Source organism: Polypterus senegalus, chromosome 14, assembly GCF_016835505.1.
Source record: "Polypterus senegalus isolate Bchr_013 chromosome 14, ASM1683550v1, whole genome shotgun sequence".
Classification (NCBI taxonomy): domain Eukaryota; kingdom Metazoa; phylum Chordata; class Cladistia; order Polypteriformes; family Polypteridae; genus Polypterus; species Polypterus senegalus.
In genome coordinates this window covers 35,349,640-35,375,419 of record NC_053167.1, presented here as the reverse complement: position 1 = coordinate 35,375,419, position 25,780 = coordinate 35,349,640, and the positions used below count along the sequence as shown (strand labels likewise).

The 25,780-nt window shown below is 39.0% G+C and overlaps 1 protein-coding gene across 1 annotated transcript in view; it reads right to left on the bottom strand.

Annotated features, from left to right (window-relative positions):
• LOC120514307 (collagen alpha-1(XIV) chain) overlaps positions 1-25,780 on the bottom strand; it is a 228,986-nt gene that overhangs the window by 169,052 nt on the left and 34,154 nt on the right. Inside the window, exon 2 of the mRNA XM_039734634.1 lies at positions 6,148-6,249. Within this exon, the coding sequence (XP_039590568.1) occupies positions 6,148-6,223 (76 nt within the window). The 5' untranslated portion in view covers positions 6,224-6,249. The remainder of the gene's footprint in view (positions 1-6,147; positions 6,250-25,780) is intronic.

The window sequence follows — 25,780 nt, the reverse complement described above, 5'->3', positions numbered from 1 at the left end:
GTTGCTTGACTTCTCACTACATCCATAATGGCTAGCACAATACAACACCCTAAAACTACAAGTTTGTGAAGAAATAGATTTGACTCAGAAAGTACTGAATTTATCCTTTAAAGCCTGTAGTAGAGTGCAAGTCTGGATTTTGTTTTTGTCACATTTTTGAGATTAGTTAACAGGCAGAATCACAACAATTGTAACCTCACATATTTGTTTACAGCCCTAATATAAAACATAAAGTTTCTTCTCACAAGGACTCACCCAGAGCTAAATCTCGATGAAAACCATTGGTGTTTTTTATAATAAAATCGAATTTCACAGTATTAATGTGGAGATATCTGAGATCTACAATATATTTATTTAAAAAAAAGATTTATATGAGATGCATTTAGTCAAAGGATGTTCTTTTTACTTTTAACTGGCTGACTGAAGTCTCTATAAACTCCAGAATTTCATCACAGGACCTACAGGTAGCTCTTGCCTTTGCTGTTGTCAATGTGCATGACTTTACCATTGGAAAGAGGCTGCACAAATTAAATTTGAATGGGAGGTAAGCATTAGTGGAAACCAGACTAAAATTTGCCTATGAATACCTAAGCTAAGAATAAAATGCATGGAACAATGTGGCCTGGAAAGAGGAGGCAAAGATAAAGAATTATGTGCCCACAGTACATGAAAAACTGTTCATGTTATAGACTGAAAGCAAGTATAAATTTAACCTATTATTCTTAGATTTTTTTACATAGATTTCTATAGTGCTTAAAATGTATTTCAAACATTCCTCTAACTTGAAGCTTCTGAATGTCTAAGCCTCTTTTACCATGTTAAAAATATTACAGTTATACAGTACATATATTATAATAGGAACAGTGAATGTCTTTACAATCTTAATAAGAAATAAACCTACCAAAAGTGGTACAGCCTTTAGTTAAAGAGCACAAACGTTTATAAACCTCTATTAACAAATACGGGGATGAACTTCAGCCTCTGTATTTAAAAGTAGGCTAAAGACATACACTTCTATATCAGTTTGGCACAGCTTAGAACTGGTACACAAACTCAAGAATCAGTCCTTTTGAAAGTCAACTTTATATTTATTCTTAGGTTTCAATATTATTCATATTCATCAATGTTCACATGAAAGTGATAAAGACATGTATACAAATATAAATTAGTAATTTTGTTGAACTATTAATCTTTCCTCGAAAGTCATTTTCAATTCTGCTAGCTATGACCCTTTTAAAAAGAAACTGAAAACTGAGCAGAGCTAAGATAACAACATTGCGTTCAAATAGAAAAATCAAAGAACTACTATGCAAAAGCACAGCTGTTAAAACTTAAAAAGAAAGACTTTTTTTAAGTACACATTCACAAATATGCTAGATTCATTTGCAGGCCACAGCATGTCTCATGGGCTTCTACTTTAGAAAACAGATCGGAAATCCTTACTGATAAGAATCTAAGAACAATAGATGAGACAGCTTTGGACAGGAACATGATAGGTGATGATCTCTCACCCAATAATTCACTTTTTTATTTTCAGAAAACACAGAAAATTGTGATGTGCCACCTGTGCCTCTGGTTGAGAACTTGCTCATTCATTGTTATTTGCAGATATATTGGATAAGAGAAATGGACACTTTACTGGATTATTTGAAAACTGTAAAAGCAAATTGGGAAATGAATATATTCTCATTGCATCGAAAATCACAACTATGATATAGAAAACAGACAGTAATAACCAAAATAACATTATTAATATATAAAAGTAATATTAATTGCCATCCTAACTGTAATGTATGGGATTAAAATATATACAAATTACTTTAGATATCCCAATAACCTAAAATAAAAGGGCATAGTAGCTGGTAAGACAAACTATCATACTATCAAACTAGCATTCTGAAGCAAACAAAAAACAGAAGCATTGTGGTCACCAACCTTCAGAGCTCAGCGCCCTGTTAACCTTAGGTTTACATAGCATCCTTACACCTGATTAATCCAGTTAAGGTCCAGAGCCTAACCCAGAAGCACTAAGTGCAAGACAAGAAAGAGCCCTTAGCTGGGCACCAGCCTATTGAAGGCTTCACTCATGCACACTCCTGCACAGGGGCCAATTTGGAATCAATAATTAATTTAACCTGCCTGTCTCTGGAGATGATACAGGAGGGATACCCACATAGAGATGACAAAAACATGGAACTTCTCCATGAACAGTATCTGGTCATGGAATTTGAGTCAAGGGCACTGGATAAAATAGGCAGTGGATTATCCACTGTGCCACTTCCCCTGACTATAGGTTGCTTAAACATTTATTTTTTCTCTAAACTGGAAAATACAAACTGTTGGATAAAAAAATGATCAACTATTTCTTTAAATTCTACATTGATCAGCAAATCTAAGGTAGACAGGAATAACTTAAGCTAAGCACAATAGCTTAAAGAATATCAGTCTCTGAGAGCATCAATGTGGGAGGTTAGAAAATAGCTGGGAGACACATATTTCCAACCATTGCTATGAAAGAAAAAACTACACATTTCCCCAGTACGGAAAACAATTTGGTGATTTTTTTTTTGTTTCTACAAGAACCTTTGCTTTTCATGCAGACAAGCAGACAAACACAGTCATAGAAAACAACGCATAAGTTCTCTATTTCATGATGAAAATCCATTCAAAGACAAAGTTAAAAGTATGAAAGCAAAATTCTAATCTAACCAGTGTGATGTATTAAGACCAGAGGAAGTCTCTGGTTAGACCATTGACGGAGCCCTGGTTAAAACAGCTGTAGCTTTCCAACACCAAGGTTGCCAAGCTCTGCGGCTGGATCAAAATTGGAGAAAAAGTATATAGAGCTAATTTTCCTCAGGAGATCCGCACCATTTTTGTAGCCTACATGGGTCCAACCTGAAACTAACTGCTAGTTTAGCTTCATTTTCCAAACTTCAGTATAAAATTGTGTATACAAGTATGAGGATGTTGGAAAAACATGTACAACTGCCTAATTTAGTCTTAGAATTTCCCTTTCTTTATCTCCAAAATGCTGATCCTACCTAATAAATCATCCCTGTGATAAATTTTAGCAGCACTACCTCTTTACTAGTGAGATGCCACCTTTACTCATATGACAATGGCTCTGTGCAACACTTTTTAAATAGCTTTTCGATGTCATATATTTTCTTATGAAGGTAATATACATCCATCCATCCATTTTCTAACCCACTGAATCCGAACACAGGGGTCTGCTGGAGCCAATCCCAGCCAACACAGGGCACAAGGCAGGAACCAATCCTGAGCAGGGTGCCAACCCACCGCAGGACACACACAAACACACCCACACACCAAGGCCAATTTAGAATTGCCAATCCACCTAACCTGCATGTCTTTGGATTGTGGGAGGAAACCCACGCAGACACGGGGAGAACATGCAAACTCCACGCAGGGAGGACCCAGGAAGCGAACCCGGGTCTCCTAACTGCGAGGCAGCAGCACTACCACTGCGCCACCGTGCCGCCTAATATACATCCAGTCAGAGATAAACTTTCAGTAAAACTACTGAGATCACTTGGTGGTCCTACTTTCTGGCAGTCTTGAGTTGTATTAGTTAGGCACAAGGCCAACGACACTGAAAAAAACTGAAATCCAGGTAGATTTTTTTTTTTGCTATGCACAGTACCCAAAGGGTAGCATTAACTCAGCTTGTCGTGAAATTCACATAACCTTTATGGACTATGGCCCCTAGGTTCAAGTGCTGCCTCTCCATCATTACCAAGAACTTCCAAGTATTATCCTATAACAAAAAGGGATATTACATTTTTTTTTACTAATTAAGTGAACTAAGTAAATGATTTGAAAATTCTTACTGAATGTAAGATATATAAAAAAAATATTCTTCACTTAATATTTGTAAGTGGTCTAAGTCTGTGTTCATTGAACATCCCTAAAGAACTACAAATTTGACCTGGATTTAACCAACCCAATGTTGACACCATCTTCATCAATTCACTATCACTGGTGTTCTGCTTAAAAGCATTGAACTACTAGAGTGAGTCAGGTTTGAAGTAGAAACTGCAAAACATCTAAATTAGGGGTCCTCAATCACGGTCCTGGAGGGACGCAGTGGCTACAGGTTTTCATTCCAGCCAGTTTCCCAATTAGACCTCAGTCCTTGCTAATAATGAAACTTGGTGTTTAACTATATGGCTTGTTAGCACTTTCAATCATCAAAGACAAATTTAATTACATTGTAGATCAGAGGTCCTCAATTACAGTCCTGGAGTGCCACAGTGGCTACAGGCTTCCACTTCAACCAATTTTTTTAATTAGAGCCCATTTATTTACTACTAATTTAATTTTAGTTATCTTGACTGTTACAATTCAGAACCCTTAATTGCCTATTTTAGTTTTAGCAGCTGTATTTAAAATTTTAATTGTTGCCTTGTTTTGTTAATCAGACATTATTTAAGAATAAAATGCAGATAACCAATAAACCAGCAGCTCTCCAGCCAATGTGCTTCCTTTTAAACCTGTGCATATGCACCATTAAAAGTGTCTGTGTTTAAAGAAAATGTTTAGAAATAAATGAGAGGGTAACTGTAAGGAGAATTAAGTTTAATTCTGTTCTAGTCCTCAAAACACATGGATAATGCTCTCAGGTAAAGAAACTCTATAGTGCAATTACAACTTCTCTTGGATGAATGAAAGCACCAACAAGGCAAACAATAAATACTACGTTTCATTATCAGCAAGGACTGAGTTCTAATTAGGAAACCAGTTGGAAAGAAAACCCGCAGCCACTGCGGCCCTCCAGGAGCGTGATTGACGACCTCTGATCTAAATAATGTTGTGTTACCGTCAGAGTTTTTTCCTGGCTTGTATTTATTTTCTATTTTATTATTTTTTTTCCAATAATTTTGAGTTTTATTTTTATTATTTCTCTCATTTGTTATTTGTGTTTTATCTCTTTAAATGTCCTGGTATTCCTCATACTTTGTGGCAGAGTCCCAAGAGCTGCACCCACCCTGATGTCGTTGCTGCAGGGTCCTCCCTCGGGTTTTATATGTTGGCCATATGATTCATGTTGCACTTTTGTTTACAAGCCAGAGCTATTAGGGGTTCTCTCTCTCTTTGTTGTTGTTTGTTGTTGTTCTAAGGCACAGTTAAGAAAATGGAAAATTTATCATTTATTTGAACTTTGAAAACCAGCTTCCCATTTATAGGCCCATGTGGGTTAAAGGCTGCAAGTTCCAGCTGGAGGCTGACTTACCGGTATTCCAATTTCAATTTATTCAGTTTGTTTTTGTTAAAAATGACTTGGGTGAGCCTTATTTGGGCTGACAATGAAATCCCTGGCCTGTCTTGAGGGGCACTTTGAAGGCCTCACTTCCCCTTCTCACTATGCTTATGTCTTTGTGTTACAACAAATTTATGGCAGTAAAACACCTTGGAGAAAACTGGTAATGGCTAGCTATAGCAAATAACCAGAAAAAAACCACAGAGGGCAACTTATAACTACTAACCAGTGAAGCTTGACCTTATGGCAAATATTTTAGTAGTATAAATGTATGCATTTTGCATGACCTAAAGGATAACGTAAAAGATTTTAAACCACATAAACTGCTGGTTCAATACCTGCCACTGACTAACTGTATATGACTCAGATCAAATAACTTGTACACCTTCCATTTCAACATTACAAAGCAAAAGTAGAAATTGAAATATCAGCATGAAAAAGTAAAATGCCTTGTGACAGTATTAACTACAGAGCAGTGTCAGAAAAATAAAGTTTGATTATTAAGGTTGCCAATAAGAATGAGGAAGATCAGAACAGAAAGGTACGTCTACTGTCTGCCCTCATAATACTTGAAATGATTCTTCTCTTGACAAAAGGCAATGTAACTGTGAGGTGTCATGCTGCCATATTTAAAGGAAGGTAAGATAATGTTGTCAAACGTGCTTTTCTCAGAAAACTTTAAAGAAAACACGTGGAACAGCTGAAAAATGTCACCCATCAAACACCAGTAACACAATCCATTAGGCCTTACATCTTCTGACCAAATCTTTTTCATTACAGTCAGCGCAGAGATACCATGTATAAGGTAACATAATGGAGACATTTCTTTTTCTGAGATACAATCCAAAATAAAATGGCATTACCTTCACAAACAACTTCAAAAATGTGGGAAGCGAACAAAGGTAGACAGGACACCAGCAGTTTACACAGAGGAGGCATTTCAGAAGGCAGTTTCACAAAATCAGCTGTAAAAAAAAGGAGAAACAAAGTCTTAAAAAAAATCACCTGGTTGCTTGTGGATGTTGATACCAAATTTATCTTTACTTTCACTGGAATAGCAAATTACATTAGGCAATAATATTCATTGATGGGTGAAAATTCTGAAACTCGTGCTTAACCTGGTATTTTAAGACAAACTAATGAATCGTGATTATACTTTACATTTATTTATTTGGCTGACTCCTTTATCCAAGGCGACTTACAACAAATTATGATACAATTGTTTACTTTACTTTTGGTTTTCCAGTTGGAACACAGACAGGTCAAGTGACTTGCTTAGAGTCACACAATGTCAGTAGTGGGATCTGAACCCACAGCCTCAGGGTTTGAAGTCCAAAGCCTTAATTGCAACACCACACTATGGGGCGAGTGGCAGTAAAAAAGCCATTTCTTAAAGGACAATAAATGGCCTTGAAATACCGGCTATGGACTACTACAGACTGGATAAAGTCTCCTCTTCACAGCAGAAACTGAAACTTGCTTTTATCAATCACTGCTAAGCTAGGCTTGAACCTGTTGTGCTGTGAGCAGGAACGTGCGGTCGGGGAGGCAGTCATCATGAAAAGTAAAAAAAACTAATAATGATAACATAAAATAAATATGTCCACTGGTCTGTGCTATAAATTTGTTTTCTGTTTGATTCCAATAGTTTTGATCATTTGTATAGTCAAAATCGCTGAATTGTCTCATTTCCTGTTTAAATACACGGGAGAAACATGAGGTGCGGTAGCGACGAGCCACACCACACCTCGAACTGTGCTCTCCCTCACACACTGGGTTGTTGCTGCTGTTCTTCTATGCAGAGGAGCTGATAAGTTAGCGATATCAGAATGTCAAGTGCACTCCAGCAGTCCATTTATTTTTATTTTTTGTTTCGAATGACTGCCAAAATGGAAGATTAAGACCTTTAAAACTAAAGGAAAATAAAGAGGACTTCTACAAGAAAGTGACAGACATTTTTGTGGAGAAGGATAGGAGCATGGATTTCATTTACAAATAAAGGTAAGACCATAAACGTTTTCAATTTTATAAAAAATTGGATCAGACTAGGGAAAAACAATCCAATATTTATAAAATAATTTTGACCTTAAATTGAATATTTTTTGTTTTTCTTGTTATCCTTTTGTTGAACAGTCTATATTAAAATTGATTATAGCATCAGAATTAAAAGCTTTAAAAACAACTAAATATTTCAATTAAGGTCAAAATTGAAATCCATTTTTTATACACCACTCTATACTTTCATTTGTGTTGTATGAGTATGAATTGAGGAACTGCAATGGCAAATTTGGAACACACGGAGGGTGCAGAGCAAATGTGCTCTCTCTGCTCTCTCTCACTGCTATAAATGTAACGTTCTTTCTTAGCCAAATATGTAACTTACCTATGTGTGTGTAAAGAATGTTGATGAGATATGAAACATAATCAGCAGTCAATGTGCATGCTGCCAGTTGAATTATGAATAAGCTACTCTTTTGGGTTCATTTATTTGTAAATCTGTCTCTGAAGGATTCAGTGCCTCACCAGCCATGAACCTCACCACACGTCACTGGCTGTGAGGTACGTATCACACAAGCTGATGACCCCCAGAAACTTGTTTGAATAGGACCTCTAACTATCAGAGTTTCTTCTAGTTTCCAAATACATTTGGATTGTGTAGAACACCGTACTCTCTGACATTTTGATTTTTTTTTTTTTTTTTGCAATTTCTCTTAATGAAAGGCCAGCATTTGTAAAGGAAATAATGCTCTGTCTCATTTCATTAGTTAATGATGTTTTCTTACCATTATCACTGGAATATTGTCCAAGTAGTACTTCAGTGAGTGTAGTAAGATAGTCTGTTCCAACTCTGCTTTAAGGCAGACAGAGGGTTTTTAAGTAATCAACAGAAGCTGGGACACCTGTGCAAATTGTTTGCTTCAAATTGCTTAATTTACTTTTATTGTTGCAGACCATTTGTAGTTTGGAACCAACTAGTTGTTCTCTGAAGAAGGCCCATTTGTAATGTTCTGATATTTCCCTTTTTCAGTTTTCACTAACCTGAATTTAAAATTTAAATCTCTACCAGTTTACTGCTTGCCGTTTCCCCATTTTAGATCATTCATTGCATTTCAGCTGATTAAATTTGAAGAAAAACTTGAAAAATTGAGGTGTTCTAAAACTTTTGAACTGTAGTGTACAGTATTTCAAAATTGGGATAAAGCATAATTTATCCAAGAGTTAAAAAATAGACTTAAAAGCACAAAAATAGAACAGTTAATCTTTGTCAACAAATTGATTCATTTTATTTTCCACAGAGCTGATTTCATTCATTCAACTTCTTTGAAGTTTTAGGAAGGGACCATGCTTTCCACACAGATCTTAAAGACAGAGGCATCCCAGCCTGGGACAGAAGAAACAAGCACTTATGCTATAGTGAGATATGAGACTTGCATATTAAGACGTTCAACTGATCCTGCATCTTTCTGGCTTATGTTTGTGAGAAAGTATTGTAATATCTCAGACGGACAAATAAAACGTGAGCTTTCAAGTTTCTCCAACACGCTATGTCACTCGATCAACTTCATTTTGTTGATAATACCATGGTTTATTTGAACAAATAGTATGTTTTTCCTTTGCCTCCACTTGGTATTCGCTGAAATTCTTACATTTCCCCCGTGCTTTTCCCATTGTCTTTTCACAGAAGGCTGCGCTTAAGGGCGATTTATATTATTTTGCATATTCAAAGAGGCGTAATTCTGGGAGGAGTTGGGGCGTTACATAAAGCGCGTGCACGAGCGTTAGTTTTCACGCTGATCGGGATTTATGTAGCGGAAGAACGTGGAAGTTAGAGTACGCACAGATTCCTGCATCTGGATTTTTCTGTGTGTAAGCACATTTCGGCTTTTGTGCTTACGCCATGTTATAGTGCGAGTTCTACGCACGGCGTTATACATGAGGCCCCTGGTCTGAATGGAGTTCTAGCGGCATGCCAAACCTACTAAACATGCCTTCAACTAGGGCAGTAGCCACGGTTTCCGTATCTTGGCTAGGAATAGGGTACGCCTCCGGCCACTTGGAGAACTAGTCTACCCCAACAAGGATGTACCTATTTCCCTGACGTGAACGGGGAAAAGGCCCCAATATGTCTATTCCAACCCGCTCCATAGGCAGACCGACTTGATATTGTTGAAGGGGGGCAACTGATTGTTCAGGGTGCCCTTTTCGCGCAGTGCACACATCGCAACGGCGGCAGTGATCTTCAACATCTCGTCGGCGCTGCCCCCAGTAAAACATCTGTCAGAGCCGCTTCAGCGTCTTACTAACCCCAAAGTGGCCAGACCCCACACCCCCATGCACCGACTTAAGAACATCATCCTGTTTCCCCTTTGGCACTATCACCTGCCAAGTGATCTCTCCAGTGGCAGGGGCTCGCCATCTTCTCATCAGCACCCCATCCCGAATGGTCAAATTGTCCCACTGGGCCCAGAGACCCTTAACAGTCATATCCTCTGGGGCTACCTTCTCCCAACTAGGTCGGTGATTGTCTGTCACCCAGGCTCTAACTTTCTTTATCTCTGGATTCTGGTTCTGCCAAAACCCCCAATCACATTGTCTCTTAGACAGCGCTAACAATGAGCAACTGTGTCTCACCTCCCCTGTTCGTTCTTGGTCCTCCTGACGGCGGCAGTAGTCACAGTTTGTCTGAGCACATGGCCTGCAGGATAGCGCATCTGCGTTGTGATGTTGACCCCCCCGGCGATGTTGGATTTCAAACTGAAACGACTGTAGCCATTCCAGCCACCTTGCAACTTGCCACTCTGGCTCCCTAAAAGACATTAGCCATTGTAAGGATGCATGATCACTGTGCAGTGTAAATGCAGTCCCTTGTAAGTAGTGTCGAAAATGCCGGATTGCTTCAACTACTGCCAGGAGCTCTCTCCGTGTGACACAGTAGTTTCTTTCTTCTTTGCTTAGGGCTCGGCTGAAATAAGCAACTACTCGTTCTTCCTGGGAGTATGGTTGTGACAAGACAGCACCTAGACCTACATTGCTGGCATCCGTGTCTAAAACAAAAGGCAGGGCAGGGTCAGGTGGGGCTAAGATGGGAGCCTGGCATAAGGTATCTTTCAGAGCTTGTAAAGCGGACTGTTCCTCTGCTCCCCAGTGGAAATACTGACCCTTCTTTGTTAGCCGGTGAAGGGGAGCAGCCACCGTAGCGAACCCAGGAACAAAACGGCGATAGTAGGATGCCAATCCGAGGAACCCCCGGGTTTGCCCTACATTAACTGGAGTCGGCCAGTCACGGATCGCTTGCTGGAGTCTTGCTGTCTTCTGTGGCCACCCCCCTTCCACTTACTCAGTGTCCCAAGTAGGTGACTTCTCGGCGCAGCAATTGGCACTTATCAGGGTGTAGCTTAAGTCCTGCTTCTCGCAATTTCGCTAGTATGGTTCTAAGGGAGTGCAAAGCAGTTTCAAACGTGGGTCCATGTGCCATCACATCGTCGAAACTGCCAAAACCCACCCCCGGTTGAAAATGCAGTTTTTTCCTTGACTTACGGGGCTAACTCCACCTGCCAGTAGCCACTTCTCAAATCTAGCGTGGAGAACCAATGCGATCCAGACACCAGATCAAGGGCCTCGTCGATTCTAGGAAGCGGATACGAATCTTTTCGCGTAACTGCATTCAACCGGCGGTAGTCAACACAGAAACGCCATTCTCCTGATTTCTTTTTAACTAAAACAACAGGGGAGCTCCAAGGAGAATCTGATGGTTCAATAATGCCAGAATTCAACATCTCAAGTACCAACCGATCTGCCTCGATCTGTCGTGCCAGGGGAATGCGCCGCGGATGCTGTTTGATCGGGTGCGCATCTCCCGTGTCGATGGTGGACGAGGTGAGTTCGCCCGATGTCCTTAGAAGAGGTGGCGAAACAGTCTCCAAATTCCTCCAATACATCATGTCCTGCTATTCTTAGAAGAGCGGTGGTCCGGCCCTCCATCACAGCATGCTCCCCCGTGGCAGTAACAAATTGGCGGGAATGGCTTGTAGGGAACAGTTTTAGTTAGCAGATCACATCGCACTACAGTAGACATAGCCCCGGTATCTATCAAAGACTTCACATCAGTGTCCCAAATTCGAATAGGCAAATGACAATAATCTCCACAGCCCAGCTGTCCCACCGGGATCACCGAGTCGCCCCAGCCCGCATTTGTTGTCAGTTGCACTAAAGGGTCCGGAAATGTCCCGCTTACTCCGAACCCTGGCCGTTTCCCGACATTTCTTTGGAGCCCAGAATAGTTGCTGGACGGAAAGGACAAAATCGACGAAGATGCCCGGGTTGGCCACAGCGCCAGCAAGTAGGTGGTGTAGCGGCCGTAGCTGATGTTCTCATAAGGTTTAGTCCCACCGGGGGAGTTCCTCCTGAGGGTTCCTCTCCCAGACACAACACATAGTCGCGCGGTGGCTGGCGGCACACCCTTACCCGCTCCCTCTCCCGACCCTCTGTACAAGTTGATTCCCCCTCACATACCAATTCAAACTCTACAGCCCGCTCAAGGGCCACTTCTAGAGTTGCTGGTCGGGCAAGTTGAGCGTGGTGGCGCAACGCTTTAGGTTCAAGTCCACGGAGAAATTCGTCACATGCCAATTCATCCCGGACCCTGCGGGGGAAATGTGCATAGGCTCGCCCCACCAGTCCCTGCACTTCCACGGCAAATGTTCCTAGACGTTCTCCAGACCTCCGAGTTCGTTCGTGCAGTTGCTTTTGCAGTCCTAATATGGTTTCTGTCCTCCCGAAACGACGCTCAATGGCCTTTAAAAGCAGCCCTAAGTCTGTTAAATCCTCCCGCGGAACATCCTCAAGGATTTTCAAAGCCTCCCCTTCCAACGCCGCCACCAACTGCACTGCTCTATCCTTGACTCCCCACTTATTCGCCTCTGCAACAACTTCAAACCTGTTCCAAAATCTTCCCAGCTGCCCATCCTGTCGTAGCATCCCGGTTTCAACCTTGGTAAATCATGCCTTTCCCTCGCGCCTCTCAGTTCTTCATGTTTGACCTCGGGTTCTTCTTTGCACTGCAGTAACCACCAAGGTGGAGGGGGAAATTCTTTGTCCGCTATTTTCACGTCCTCTGTTTCTTGCAACAGATGTCTCAATGGGATGCCTCGTCCCGCTTCTGACACCAGTGTAATATCCCTTTCCCAGACGGGCAAATAAATCCCGCAGGCAAGTGGCGGCAATTAATTGTTTTTATTCACTCTCCTTCCTACTTTTTAACAAAAAACCGAGCAACAACAACGTAGTCAGGACAAGAAGCAGAAAAAAAAACAGCAAAACACAGCCCACAACAAAAAACCCAACCCACATACAAGCATCCCACCTTCCCAGCACCCCAGAGGCTGTTTTATTAAGAGTGGCAGTTGTTTCTAAACGCCCCCCCCCCCTTTTTTTTTCTTTTAACTATTTATAATTAAACACTCTGCCCAGTGGCACTTTCTTTCCCAGATCGTTACAGTATGTTTTATTTGTAATTGTATCATACCTAGAAAGTGAAAGTGCAGCTTTCTCCACAACATGGTTCACATCCTCTCTGCAGTTTTATTCACTTGTTTAAATAGTATAACTCTATGTGACAGGTTGTGCCAGCTTGTGTTAATGTACTGTCTACTGGGATGGTGTTGGACTGAAAATGTAAAAGGCTGCAAAGGAAGAAACCATCTAATGAGCCTTGAATTAATGTCTTTATAAGTATAGAGTCATGACCGTGATTGATAACCAATATAAACCTTCATTCCCAGGAGTAATAATGGAGCATTTCAACTGCCCATTTTACTACCAGACACTCCTTTTCAATAACAGAATAATTACAACATATATTATCTCAGCAACAATTTATGGCTTAAAAATGTGCTTAGGTGTTCTTGTTGATCAGCAACCTGAAATTAAACAGCAACCAATTTGAAAAAACTGGCACTCTGTGCAAAATAAAATCCTTTGAGATTTCTGGGTTTCAGAGTTCAGGGTATGGAGAAACTTTTTTTTTAGATTTGTAAAAGCTTTTTCACAAGCATCAGTCCACACCATACTGTGAATCTTTCAACCTTGTTAAGTTAGTTTAAGGGAGAACACAAGCAGTAAAATTCAGAATGAATCATCTGTAATAACTGGAAAATCCTAAGTAAGCACAAACTTCCTTTTGTGTTGCCCATCGAGGACACGAGTACTTCACCGGTGTTCTACATTTGTTGTTTAATTAAACAATTACCCAAAGGGTAAACAATCTAATTAAGTTTTGACATATCCAATTTACATTTTGGGGGGGTTTCAGTTAAATAGCATTTCACAAAATTGGTCTTGCCTTGCCTGAAGGCATGTTAAATGGGAATCCCAATCATTTCTAAAAAATTACATGATCATGAAGATAAGCACTAGAGAATTCAGAATTAGTTCATAATCCATCATATTGGAGTACAATGAGGTCCAGGTGAAAAGCTAACACACTTGAATAAAACATCTGGGATGGGAGAATGCAGTTTTTTGGTTTCCTTGACAGGCCATTATCTCTAAATTACATCTATAGAGATGTAAGATTCTTAAAACTAATGTTTCCCAATAACGCATTTACACAGGGTGTCAGGAATGCAACAAATTTAGAAACTTTATTCAGCTGCCTAAAATGTATACAGAAATGTAAGCTTCCATCTGTTTTAGGAAGCACTCCAATTGGACTACTCCACTGTTTTCAGCTTTCATGGATTATTCCTAATTCAAGCAGTTGTTTAGCCTCCTAACAACTGAATGTACCCTGAGCTCCAGATGCATTCAGAACTTAACACCAAACTCTGTTGTTATTTTATGTTTAGCAACACAGTTAGAGATGGAAATATATTTTACGCTTACTTTGGATAAGTGACAGTATCTGTCTTTTTATGTGTCAGATAAATCATCACCTACAGAAATGTCAGGTTCATCAGAAATTTCAGCTGAAGTGATAAACATTTGTTTCAGGTCACGCCATTCCTTTTAACGTTCATACATAGTATTTGAAGGGGTTTACTTCATCCAGGTATGTTAACTTTATAATTTACAGTATTTACTCATTCCTCTTCGATGCAACAGCCAAATACTTGTGATGAATGGTCTGGACATGATCGCCTTTATGGAATTCTGTTTACTATATAATTATTTTTGTTTTTCTTGCTCATGGTAGAGAAATTGTTTTGCTATCAAGAAAAACAAACAGTTTTTCTTATAAACTAATAACTTGAACAAACAATCAAAATTTCTGGTCAGTTATAAGATTGCTTTCCCTTTAAAGATTCAACATTTCCCACCCAAAAATCAATTTAGATAGATAGATAGATAGATAGATAGATAGATAGATAGATAGATAGATAGATAGATAGAATTTAAATGGATTTAGACCCACAAATGCTTGTAGTGCCATGTAAGAAACTGTAACAGTGTCCCAGGTTGTTGGATCCTCGTGAACATGCCTAATAATCTCTATTACAGTTTATGATATCTTCAGTCAAACCATTAGCCTGAGGATAATAAACAGTAGTACAGTACCTAGTTTTTTAGTTTTTGATTTTTTTTTTTTACACAATTCTTTCATGAATTGTGTATGAATTGCGGAAAGCGTACCATGATCTGTCAAAATCTCCTAAGGTATCAATCATATACATATAAAGAGAAACAACAGAGGCATATTATTACTACATGTTGATTAGTACTTGCAAGTAAGAATTTCACTTCATTCTCTACACATAATAATATCCCTATAAAACTGAAATGATTATAAAAATTAAAGGTGAAATTTCAGTAAATTAAAAAATATGGTCATCCGTTTTGCAAATCCACCTGATCCAATTTTACAGTTGCAGGTTACTTTAACCAATACAGGGGGCAGCTTGTGCAAGTAAGAAACTAACTCTGAACTGGTGACAAATACATTGACTTGTTCACACACCAGACTACCGTATTATATTAGTTTTTACTTCAAAAGATCCAATAGGGCTTATTTGCAGGGGATGTCTTATATTTTTTCATGCACAATAATCTACATGTATTCAAATACAGTCATGTCATCTTCTTCTGGAATATCATCATAACTCTCCACATTCAAACCCTGAATTCCAGCCTGAATTTCTTGAGACTCCAGCCGCTTTTAGAATCCTCCGGGATCGATGTGCCTGCTTCGAAGTTTGATGACTTGTTCGATGTGGTGAAGCAAAATGCATTTGTGGTATTTTTATATTCAAGCACCGCATATTCCCTAACGTAATGACACAATACATTTTAAAGATCTCACATACCAACTTCTGTGCCGAATTTTTTGTTTTTTTGCACTTTCACAACAGCAGCATATTTGAGCCACAGAGAAAAAAATTAAGGACATTAAGGTGGTTAAAGTGGTGTACATTTCGGCTTTAATCTCGAAATGTCCACTTTAACCTTGTAGTTTCCTATATCATTAAAGCAGACCGTCGTAAACGTCATCTTAAAACCAACCCAGTTGTTAATCACTATGTGCTTCTAGGGCTTACTCCTGACCTGACAGCAGCGGTAAACAGTAGCAGTAGCATCCACAGGTGCACGTGTCACGTGAAGTATAAAGCCGGTCTTAGGCGCTTTACTTTTCAGCTGATGATCTTGACTAGGGTTATTTTTGGGGTAGGGCTTATATTACAGAGCATCCTGAAAATCATGAGAGTGCTTATTTTCGGAGTAGGGCTTATTTTCAGGGAAATACGGTAATTATAAGACAGCAATCAACCAAACACACAAGTCTTTTGGATTTGAGAGAAAACTTAATTATCCATAAAATCCTACATGGGAATGAGTAAAATATGCAAACTATAGACAAACAGTGACAGGTCTGGTACTCAAAACCAGGCCAGAATGCTGAGAGGAAACAGCACTAACCATTGTTCCAGCCGCTAAATAAGATTTCACATTTGCAGCTCAAAATTAGTGCCTGAAGGCTCACATTTCGTTAACTGTTTTTTGCAGAAATGTTGCATCCTTGGAAACTATTGTCCACTAACAAAGCTTGTGCTCCTTACTCCTTTGAATTCTAAAATTAATGTGTTCCTTCACATGGATCAGGAGTGCCTGTAGTGTTATTATCCGTTCTTCAGAGAAATCACTGTCAAGTAAAGATAAACTGCAAAGATAAATGGAAGAACAAGAACATTCAAATACAGACTATAATTTATCTTGAAAATGTATGAACAGCATACCAAAAGAAAGATGACCTTAAGTTAAGTTTGGTTTATTCTTCCAATTTCCACTAAGACAATTTATCATTCTTTTTCACTCCTTTTCTGCACTCTGTGTTAGTCATGTTTTTTTCATCCATTTTGGCATTGTTTGCAGTACTGTGAATGTCTGTTGCAAAGAGTGCCCAGCTGTAAATAAGCCAGACGGAAATGAAAAGACAAACTGAAAGGTGAAAGCTGCATTCACGCACCTTATCACAAGTTAGAAAACCATGAACTGACATGAATGCAAATGTGCAGATCTTTAAAGCATTTATCCACCACCTTTAAATTCCCACCTTTTGAGAATTTCGAGGTAAACAAACTTTTCCTGTATGGCACTAAAAGGACAGTAAGAACAATTCCTTGTCTTTGGCACATGCTGTGGCTTGTCATTTATTTTGAATATTTAGCATTTCTCAAAACAGAAGTAACACTGGCTAATTACAACCTAGGCCAGGGGTACTCAGTCTCAGGTTTTCAGTCACTTAATCAGAAGCCAGTCCTCACATTGCAAAGTCTTTGTGGATGAATTAAATATTAGTTCGCAAGTCAGATTTTACAATTTAAACAGGATGAACAGAGTTAAATCATTGACCTCTTTACTATTTCGTTGTATTTTGTCTAATATAATAAGGGCATTTTGTAGAAACTATAAATATTTTCAGTGTTTCCTGTTAAACAAATCATGGTAGTTAGAGTGTGGTGATTTGTTGCTTGTTGGTCGGAAATGCAAGTAAGACTTTGATTGTACTCTGCACACATTAGCACTACTACTAAAGATATTCACTTCATAGCACACGACTTTGAAGCAGTGACTCGCATTTTACAAACTCTCATTACACTCAACGTAGCACTAAAACATGGATGAGTTGTCTGTTACAGATGTAGGGGTAAATCATAATCAGTACAAAATGAAGCAACTCAATTATAAGGCATACTTTAGCTTGTATACAGTATTGTAAAAAGTACTGTAACATAGAGTTAACTTTGAGGTGAGCCATACATTCTCTGAAATGGCTGACTATCATTTCAGGGCTCTTGAAAACAAGGTAAAGGTTACATTTAATTACTGTTTTCCAATGTGAATCAGTTTCACTGCCTCAAACTCACAGAGCACTGCTTTGATATATAACCGTGTCTTCAGTACTGTCTTGCTTTTAAAAGCTGGTGGGTGCTTTCTGTATTTTGCGAGCTATGCCTGCAACACTGCCGGCAATATCAATTAACACACTTTATTTCAGCAGGAATGCTTTAATGAGGTTAAATGTATTGGGTATATGGAATATTGGATGAAATGTTGAAATAATTGTCGGTTTTATTATCCCCATTTTTTGGGGTTTTTTGGCTGTTTCTACTAAACACTGAGTATCTGATGTCAAATATCTACTATAAGAATCGTTTCCACTTGAATGACTGGGCTGTCAAGGCAAACTGAATATCAGGTGCATTAACATTAAACAAAAGCACCTGGATTAAAGGGGAAGAAAATTAAAGGGTACCATCTTGTGGAATACAGGAGATCAAAATGCTTAGTTGAATAATCTACAGAAAAAATGAAAATGGTTATATTCAACTGCCATGGGTTGAACCCTATTCCTTTATTTGGCCAGGAGGTTGACGTAATGGGTTTTGTGATTGGGAAGGAGGGTGTTCTCTGTCTCAGCCAAAAGGCTGGCATATTATGGAAGCATGATAAGAGAAATGGATGTACTAACATATCAGAGAGGGTGTACAGAAGAGTCTTGCCTGGCTGGGAAGCCAATATAATGGATGGGCTGAGTGAGGCAGCTTTCTAAGCCAGAATTCTCCGAGACACATTAGGTTACAACATTCCTGGGCTCATATAGCCATATAAACACCCACAGACCATACTGGAAACTACAGTCCAGTGGGACTAATGGGTAATGCCAGGGGGAGCTGCAGGGTTTGGCTGTTCTTCCCAGGACAGGCTCCCACCTAACCCGCATATACTTCCTCCATACAATATTTGGAACCGGAAGTGTTACCAGGTCCTTCAAAAGAGCTCGCCTGGGAGGAGTTAGGAACAACTAGAGAAAAGGACTTGTCTTTATGGATGGAGAAAGAAACCTGTACAAGCCATGCAGTAAAATAAACCACCATTTGAACTCGGGACTGTTGTCATGGAATTGTATCTGGGGTTTGGGGAGCCTGTGACACCCACTATTGGTCACAACTGTTATTGTTATACATTTGGCAAACACTTACTGTATATCCAAGTCTACTCACAAGATCCTTGAGGATATGGTGTAGTTGCTGGTACGAGGCAAGATCAAGCATGAGTCAAACGCGTACCAAAAAAATCTTTCAGTTCAAAAAAGGTTTGTTTTAAAAATGTTTAATGAAGATTCCAAGCAAACAGTTCACACAATAATAGAGAAAAGCTGTTACACACGTAAAATAAAATGCAAAAAAAGGAAAAATGTTTCTTCTTGTTAAACTTCAATTGTTTTTATACTTAAGGATGAGTTATATCTCTGTTCTTTACTTCACATTCAGTATGTTCTAAACATACGGCTCTGTACATACAACTAGGCACGTTAAGGCCTGGTTTGAAACCATGTGCCCTCCATGCCTTACACACGGCAAGGCAGGTCACTAACTGAGACTAATCTATGGTCAGAGGGACAAGAAATACTTAGAATATAACAATTCAATTCAGCTTGTGGGGGTTATAAGAACTTACCATGTGTTATGCACTAGTTGATAGGAAAACAATTAATATAACTACGAAAATACTTCTATCAACTTAGAATGACCTAAACAACTGGCAAATGGCTCTTACATACAGCATACTTGTGAACATATTTTTATTAATCACAATAGGATTGTATGTAAAGGGATTATTCATAAAGATTGGAAAAGAATTGTGATCAAACAGGGCTCTAGACTAACTTTTTGCACTGGTTGCACTGGTGCGCCTAACTTTTTTTCTTAGGTGCACCAGCGCAAAAGTTAGGTGCACCCAAATTTTCAACCGCATCACATTTAACACCACAGTTTTACAAGTTCACTTTATTTATTTATTTATTTGTTTTTTTTTTAAATCGCTGTCCATATAGGCAATATTGACTTGTAAATGATTAACTAACAATCTGGTCAATATAAAGTTCTTTATTTGAAGGCAAGCACAATTCTACAAGAAAGGTGACTTACTGAAAAAGTGTTGGTGCTTAAAGTGCTTTACTGAGCTGAAATTTAAACTTAAAAAATCTCAAGATAAATTAACTAAAAAGAAAATCTAAATTAAGTGTTTTAAGGGCTTCAAACTGAACATCTCTTGGCACAATGTCTTATGGACTATCCTCCATTGCAGTCACATGCCCCTCAGATGGCCAACTCCTGTAGTTTGGCCTTCTTGATCTTTGGCCTTGACTAAACCAGCTGGCCACACTCTCTCTAGCATCAAAATCTTCCAGACTTGGGCATGAGTGTGCTCGACCTCAATGTGTCCAATAAGTATATTCACCGGTCTTCCTCTCCAAGATACGATTGTACACAATGACGCATTCCTTTGTGGCGATATCTGTGTCTCCGTCGATCAGGAATGCCATGTACGCACTGTTCGCAATTTGCACAGACGTCTTTTTTTTCCAATGTATCTGCGATGACTCCTATAAATTGGGTGACGCGACATCATTGCTGTCACGTCGGGTTTACGTTCAAGCCATTTTTCTTCATAAGAATTATTTGGACTTGAATTTAGTGAAGGGAAGTTCTTCTTTTGCAATATTGTAGGCAACGTTAAACTTAATTATCATCTCGGCCTCGTCTGATGATCTGTTTGCTGCTGCCTGCCGCTGAAAGGCAGCGGGGAGAGGGGACATGTGAGCAGTGCATTTATCGCGGCATGTAATGTGTTTTATAGATGCATTGTGCTTTTTCAGCGTTTCAATTCTAAATGTATTAGAACCAGTCACAAATGCACTACTGCCGGCCATGGTCTTCCCACACTCTTTACAGTAAATACAGTGCATTATATTATCGGCTTTACTGTATCTTAGCCAGGGAAACTGGTCAAGCCACTCTTTTCGAAATGTATACACTTTACCCCTTTTAATTTCAGTGGGCTCGGACTCGATCGTATGTGGCTCATTATCTAATGCCGTCTCCGGACCAGGGCTTGGTATAACTTGGGAGGTTGATGGCTCCGTGTCAGAGCATTGGTTATGATTTTCGGACGGATCAGGCCCTAACTTAACATTCTTAACGAAAAAGCTGTCAATCGTTCTTTTCATCTTCTCTTATAATCTGCGGCTACATCCACTGTTTACCTGATGGGCTACTCACCTCTCTCTGTCTGACTGCATCACATGCATTTTCAAACGTACACACACGTACAGGAATATCTGGACCACGGCCAATCAGAGGGGGATCCGCCCTTCACTATCTCTGATTGGTTTAGACCACGATATGGGCCTAATATGTGTCTGTTGTTGAACAACAGGGAGACTTTAAGAGTCACGGAATTTCGTTTTTTTTCCCCCTCGAACAGCTGGTCGCACCGGTGCAACCTTTGATTTTTTTTTAGTCGCACCATTGAGAAATTAGGTCGCACATGCGACCAAATTGGTCGCACTCTAGAGCCCTGTCAAAGGAATTGCTGATCTACTGGGGTGAGAGTCACACTGAGCAAGCAGGTTTTTGGAGAAAACAATAATAGAGGTTGAGACAGTGCTACAGAATAGAATCAGGGAGCAGGTGAAAGTTAGCAAAATGCATGCAATCTTTTTATTAGGAAAAGCATCTGAATAAGAGAAGGAATTCACATTAAGAATTTGTAGATCTGGATTTGAAGAGGTGAGGTGGGCTTTGAGAAAGTCATGTATGGATGAATTGTTAGTGTCTGTTGTGACAACAGTGTACCGGGAAGAACAACTAGTGGTCAGAAGAGCAGAGAATATAGAAGTAGTAAAAGGTTTGTGGTGCAAGTGAGGATTTACTAAGGATTCATTCCAATTCTACTGCTGTTCTTGATAGTGATGGAAGTGATGACTAGAGAAGTGTATGAAATATTGTAATGGGAGTTCTTCTAAGCTGATGATGTTTTGATGGCAAAACTGAAGCAGTAGATACTGAAGTGGAATGCTAGTGAAATGAAAAGAATCAAGGCAAACACAGGAAAGACTTAGGTGAAGGTCAAAACAGAAATGAAAGGAAGGCACGAAACAAGTGAGTGCATAACTATGTGGTGTATGTGGTAAAGTAGATGGAAAAAACTCAAATTCACAAGTTGTCAAAAGTTGGTGCATAAAATACATAGAGGTGTAAAGTATAATCTGCAGGCAGCTAGTGAGACCTTTGCATGTACAAAATTGGTGAGGGGTGAATAATGCTGATCTTGTAATTGCAAATGTATATATTTGTAGTGGAGCTGTTTTGAAGATAATAGAAGAGTTCCTCCACTTTGGTGACATGTCTGGTGAAGATGGAGGAGTGCACACAGCAGTGATAGCCAGGGTGAGAAGTGGATGGAAGAAATTCTGGAAACTGTTCCTAAATCAGACTTCTAAAGGAGAGTCTCCAGCACTGAAAAATTTTTTAGGAAAGCTGTGTGAGAAATATGTGGTGTGGAGTAAGACACGGGCAATGAAAACTGAACATAATACTGGAAAGGAACACATAATCAGATGGATATGTCGACTGTCGCAGAGTGAGAGGAAGACAAATGGTGAGTTAAGAAAAAAGACTTGGTGTGGTGATGATTGCTGCTGTGCTGAGGAGAAAAAGACTAAAGTGGTTTGGGCACATAGAGCAAAAGACAGTGGATTATCAGTAAAGAGGCACACCTAGATGATGATGTAGGCCATAAGGCCAAGAAGGAGAGCAAAGATGATGTAGTTGGAGATAGCGTCATATGAAAAAATCAGTTCACTCTACAAAAGATGGCTAGAACCGTGGAGAGAAAGTGAAAACGATATGGGACAGGACCAACTAATATGATAAAGAAGAAAATGGTGGTTAAACTGGCAATAATAATGAGCCCAGGTGGGTCAAAAGACTTACTTAGTCTCACACAGCAAGCTGGAGGTGGGTAGTCAATCACAACCTTATGGGTTACAGTTCAATGCATTATTCACTACACTGACTGTCAGCCGAGTTAAATTACCCAACTATCTGTTATCAAGTCAAAGACAAAAAATAATGCATGTTTTAGTAAATTTTATACTGCAGATTAATTCCACATCAATATTTCAAAACATAAAAAGGGAAATGACTATTGTAAAAACCAGCAGAAACCCTGTTCTTTCAGCACTGTGACTACAGTCAAAATCTCATTCTGTTACTAATGAAGCATAGCAAAAATCTATTGCCTTGGCATGACTTCTATAGGACTGCTATAATTGAGGAGTTCTTTTCTGAACGAAGTATGACTTCTGACCCTTAGCCACAAAGAATGGTCTTCATAGCACTCAGCTGGCTTGAATACACTGGCTTCTATCCAAAATGGACTTCTTGCCTCAAATTTCATAATCCAAACAGCTCAAGGTTTCCTTCAGTACTGTGTACTTAATAAAAACAGGCAAGCCACAAACGATTTCTTGCTCTACAACTTTGTGCATCTTTACATCTCCCATTAATGGAAATTCTCTATCACTAGGTAAGTCCATTCTTTTGATAGCAACATTTAAATCAAAGAGGATTAACTTTGTATTTTTTAACTACTGCAGCTTAAAACTGTAAATATGACACTTAACTTGGATTTTGTATATGTTTTTAATATATCCTATATACATATACTGTATCATTTTGAGATATCATGTAGTATAATCTAGTCTTTCTACTAGGACTGTTTTATAAACCTGTATATGAACCACATGGACTCAATGTGCAAGGTGTTCATTCTGCCTTTATTTGAATTAAACCTGAAATTTGTTTCAAGGTACTGCTTTCTAAACCAATTATAAAGTGTTATTCTGTGAAAAAATATTACATTTCCTTGTCAAGTTGTCAAGTTTATGAGTTTGCTTCCTGCACCCTTCACACGTTGGACATTAATAGTTCCTACTGAATATTCTGCATTTCCATAGCACCCCATAGATTGTGTTGCAGAGAGTTTTACATGGACCATTGCAAACAAGCATCTATTCTCATCATTCAATTAAAATTCATACCCATACAGTATGGAACAGCATGTAAAAATTCAACTTAGCAAACTTCTTCATTAAACTTAAAGATCTGGAACTGCTTTGTGTTAGTGGAATAAAAGGAAAGGAGGTAAGTGAAATTTTTAATATGATAGTGTCACTGCACTGGCACTCTTCTGCCCTTCATAAACCTCTGGAATGATGACTAGGCTGTTTGAAAAGATGAATAAAAAGGATGGTTGCACACTAACTGTCACTTACAAATTAATAAATTGGAGTAAAGCAGTCAAAATTGCTGTCTCCATTTTTTGCTGAGAAAGTCACAAATTGCACCTAAAGACAAATAAAAGGTGTAGGACCAGCAAAATATTTGCAACTTACTGTCATTCACGGGTTTCAACTGTTTGGATTGTGCATAATTCTTTACTAATTATCATTATTTGTAAATAATAAATCTCATTTGGTTCAGAAGCATGAACACTGTCATGCTTAAGGATAATTAAAGAGCCCTGCAAAAATGATCAGGAATAAATTTACCACATAAAGCAATAATTGAATGAATCCTATGCTTACACAAACTTTTTAACATTATTTCTCCTTAAACGTATTTTATAAAGACTAATTAAATTTTCTTAATTGTTTCTGCAGAATTTTGTAAAAGCAATTCATGCACAAAACAATGACAAGCAGCAAAATTACTATTCATGCACTGCACAGCATTCTGCTGCTTTGTAACCTTTGTAATACAAAGACCAATAACACTGTTCCCGATCTGCTTACCTACTACCTTTAAAAATATCGTGAAGACCCCTGGGTGTAAACCTGAGAGGGACATGATTTTTAGGTGGCCGCAGACTGCCCAGTGGGGGATTTTGGGATACCTAGAGAGGCCAGCTATAAAAGTACAGTATAGCATCTAGTATAAGCGGCCATCACACATCACTTAGAGAGCACTTCAGATATGTCTCCTTGCTGCTAAGTCCATCAGCTCAGATGCATGGACCCTGGTGCTGGGTCAGCTCATGGAGATGGAGGATATTGCAGCATATTGGTTGCCTTTGGCCCCATGGTGAGTGAAGTAAGGCAGACCTAGAAAGCATGTGTAAGCAGACAATGGGATAAAGCAACTGGGAGTGTGTGACGCCACCAAGGACATGAACGGCATAGTAGAAGAAGTGCTGTCCTTTTTAGTTCCATTCCCCCACAACTATCATAAAGAGGCTAATTTTAGTCCTCCACCTCTTGCACCCCCGAGACGTTACAATATATTCTATTGAAGGCACTTATTTTATACATTACCTTTCATAGTGCTAGTAAGGGGACACAAAGCATTAAAAGAAATCTTGAGGATTAATGACTCTTAAGGATTAAGGGAATCGTATGTGGTAGATACTTAATGTCCACTTCACACATTCTCCTCATGGGGCCTGTGGTCTTTCATCCTTTGATGAGTATCGTGTGATGAATGAAAATGGATAGGCTGCTTACCATTCCATAATCACAGACTGTAGTAATCCACTCACAGAAAATGGCCAAAGTAGTGTGAGGCTAAGACTAGCCAGAGAATTTCCATGTGCCTGCTCAGAGAGGGGGCACATGAAGACAGCCTAATCCCCAACTGTAGTGTCTGACTTTGGCCTACACCATGGCAAAATGTATGTAGCTTCAAAGTATATGAAATATACCCCAACAAAAAAGTAAGCAAAAAAAAAAATAAGCCGGCAAAACGTATTTACGTTAATTCTAAACAAACAAGTCCCAAAACACTACCCAGAAAAGAAATCAGAAGGAAAAAAAATCAAAAAGCCAATAAATATAAAGAAATGGTAATAGCATAAAGGAAAAAACTCCCCAAACACTAAGCACATGGAATATACCTCTTGAGGAACTACCCACAAAAAAACATGGCATAGCAGAGTAAGTATTCACACATTGAAACCAAACAACCAATTGAACTGATCACATTTTTGACATAATTACCTACATAGTAAACATAAATTACCACATTAACTTAAATGTTAAAGACCAAAGGACAAAAAAAGGAACAAAAAGGACATAAGCCAATTAAACGTAAGTCAGGACAGAGACCCCGGCTCAAACATAAGGCAGTATGTCAAATGTCTGAAACCTGCCTTGTTGAA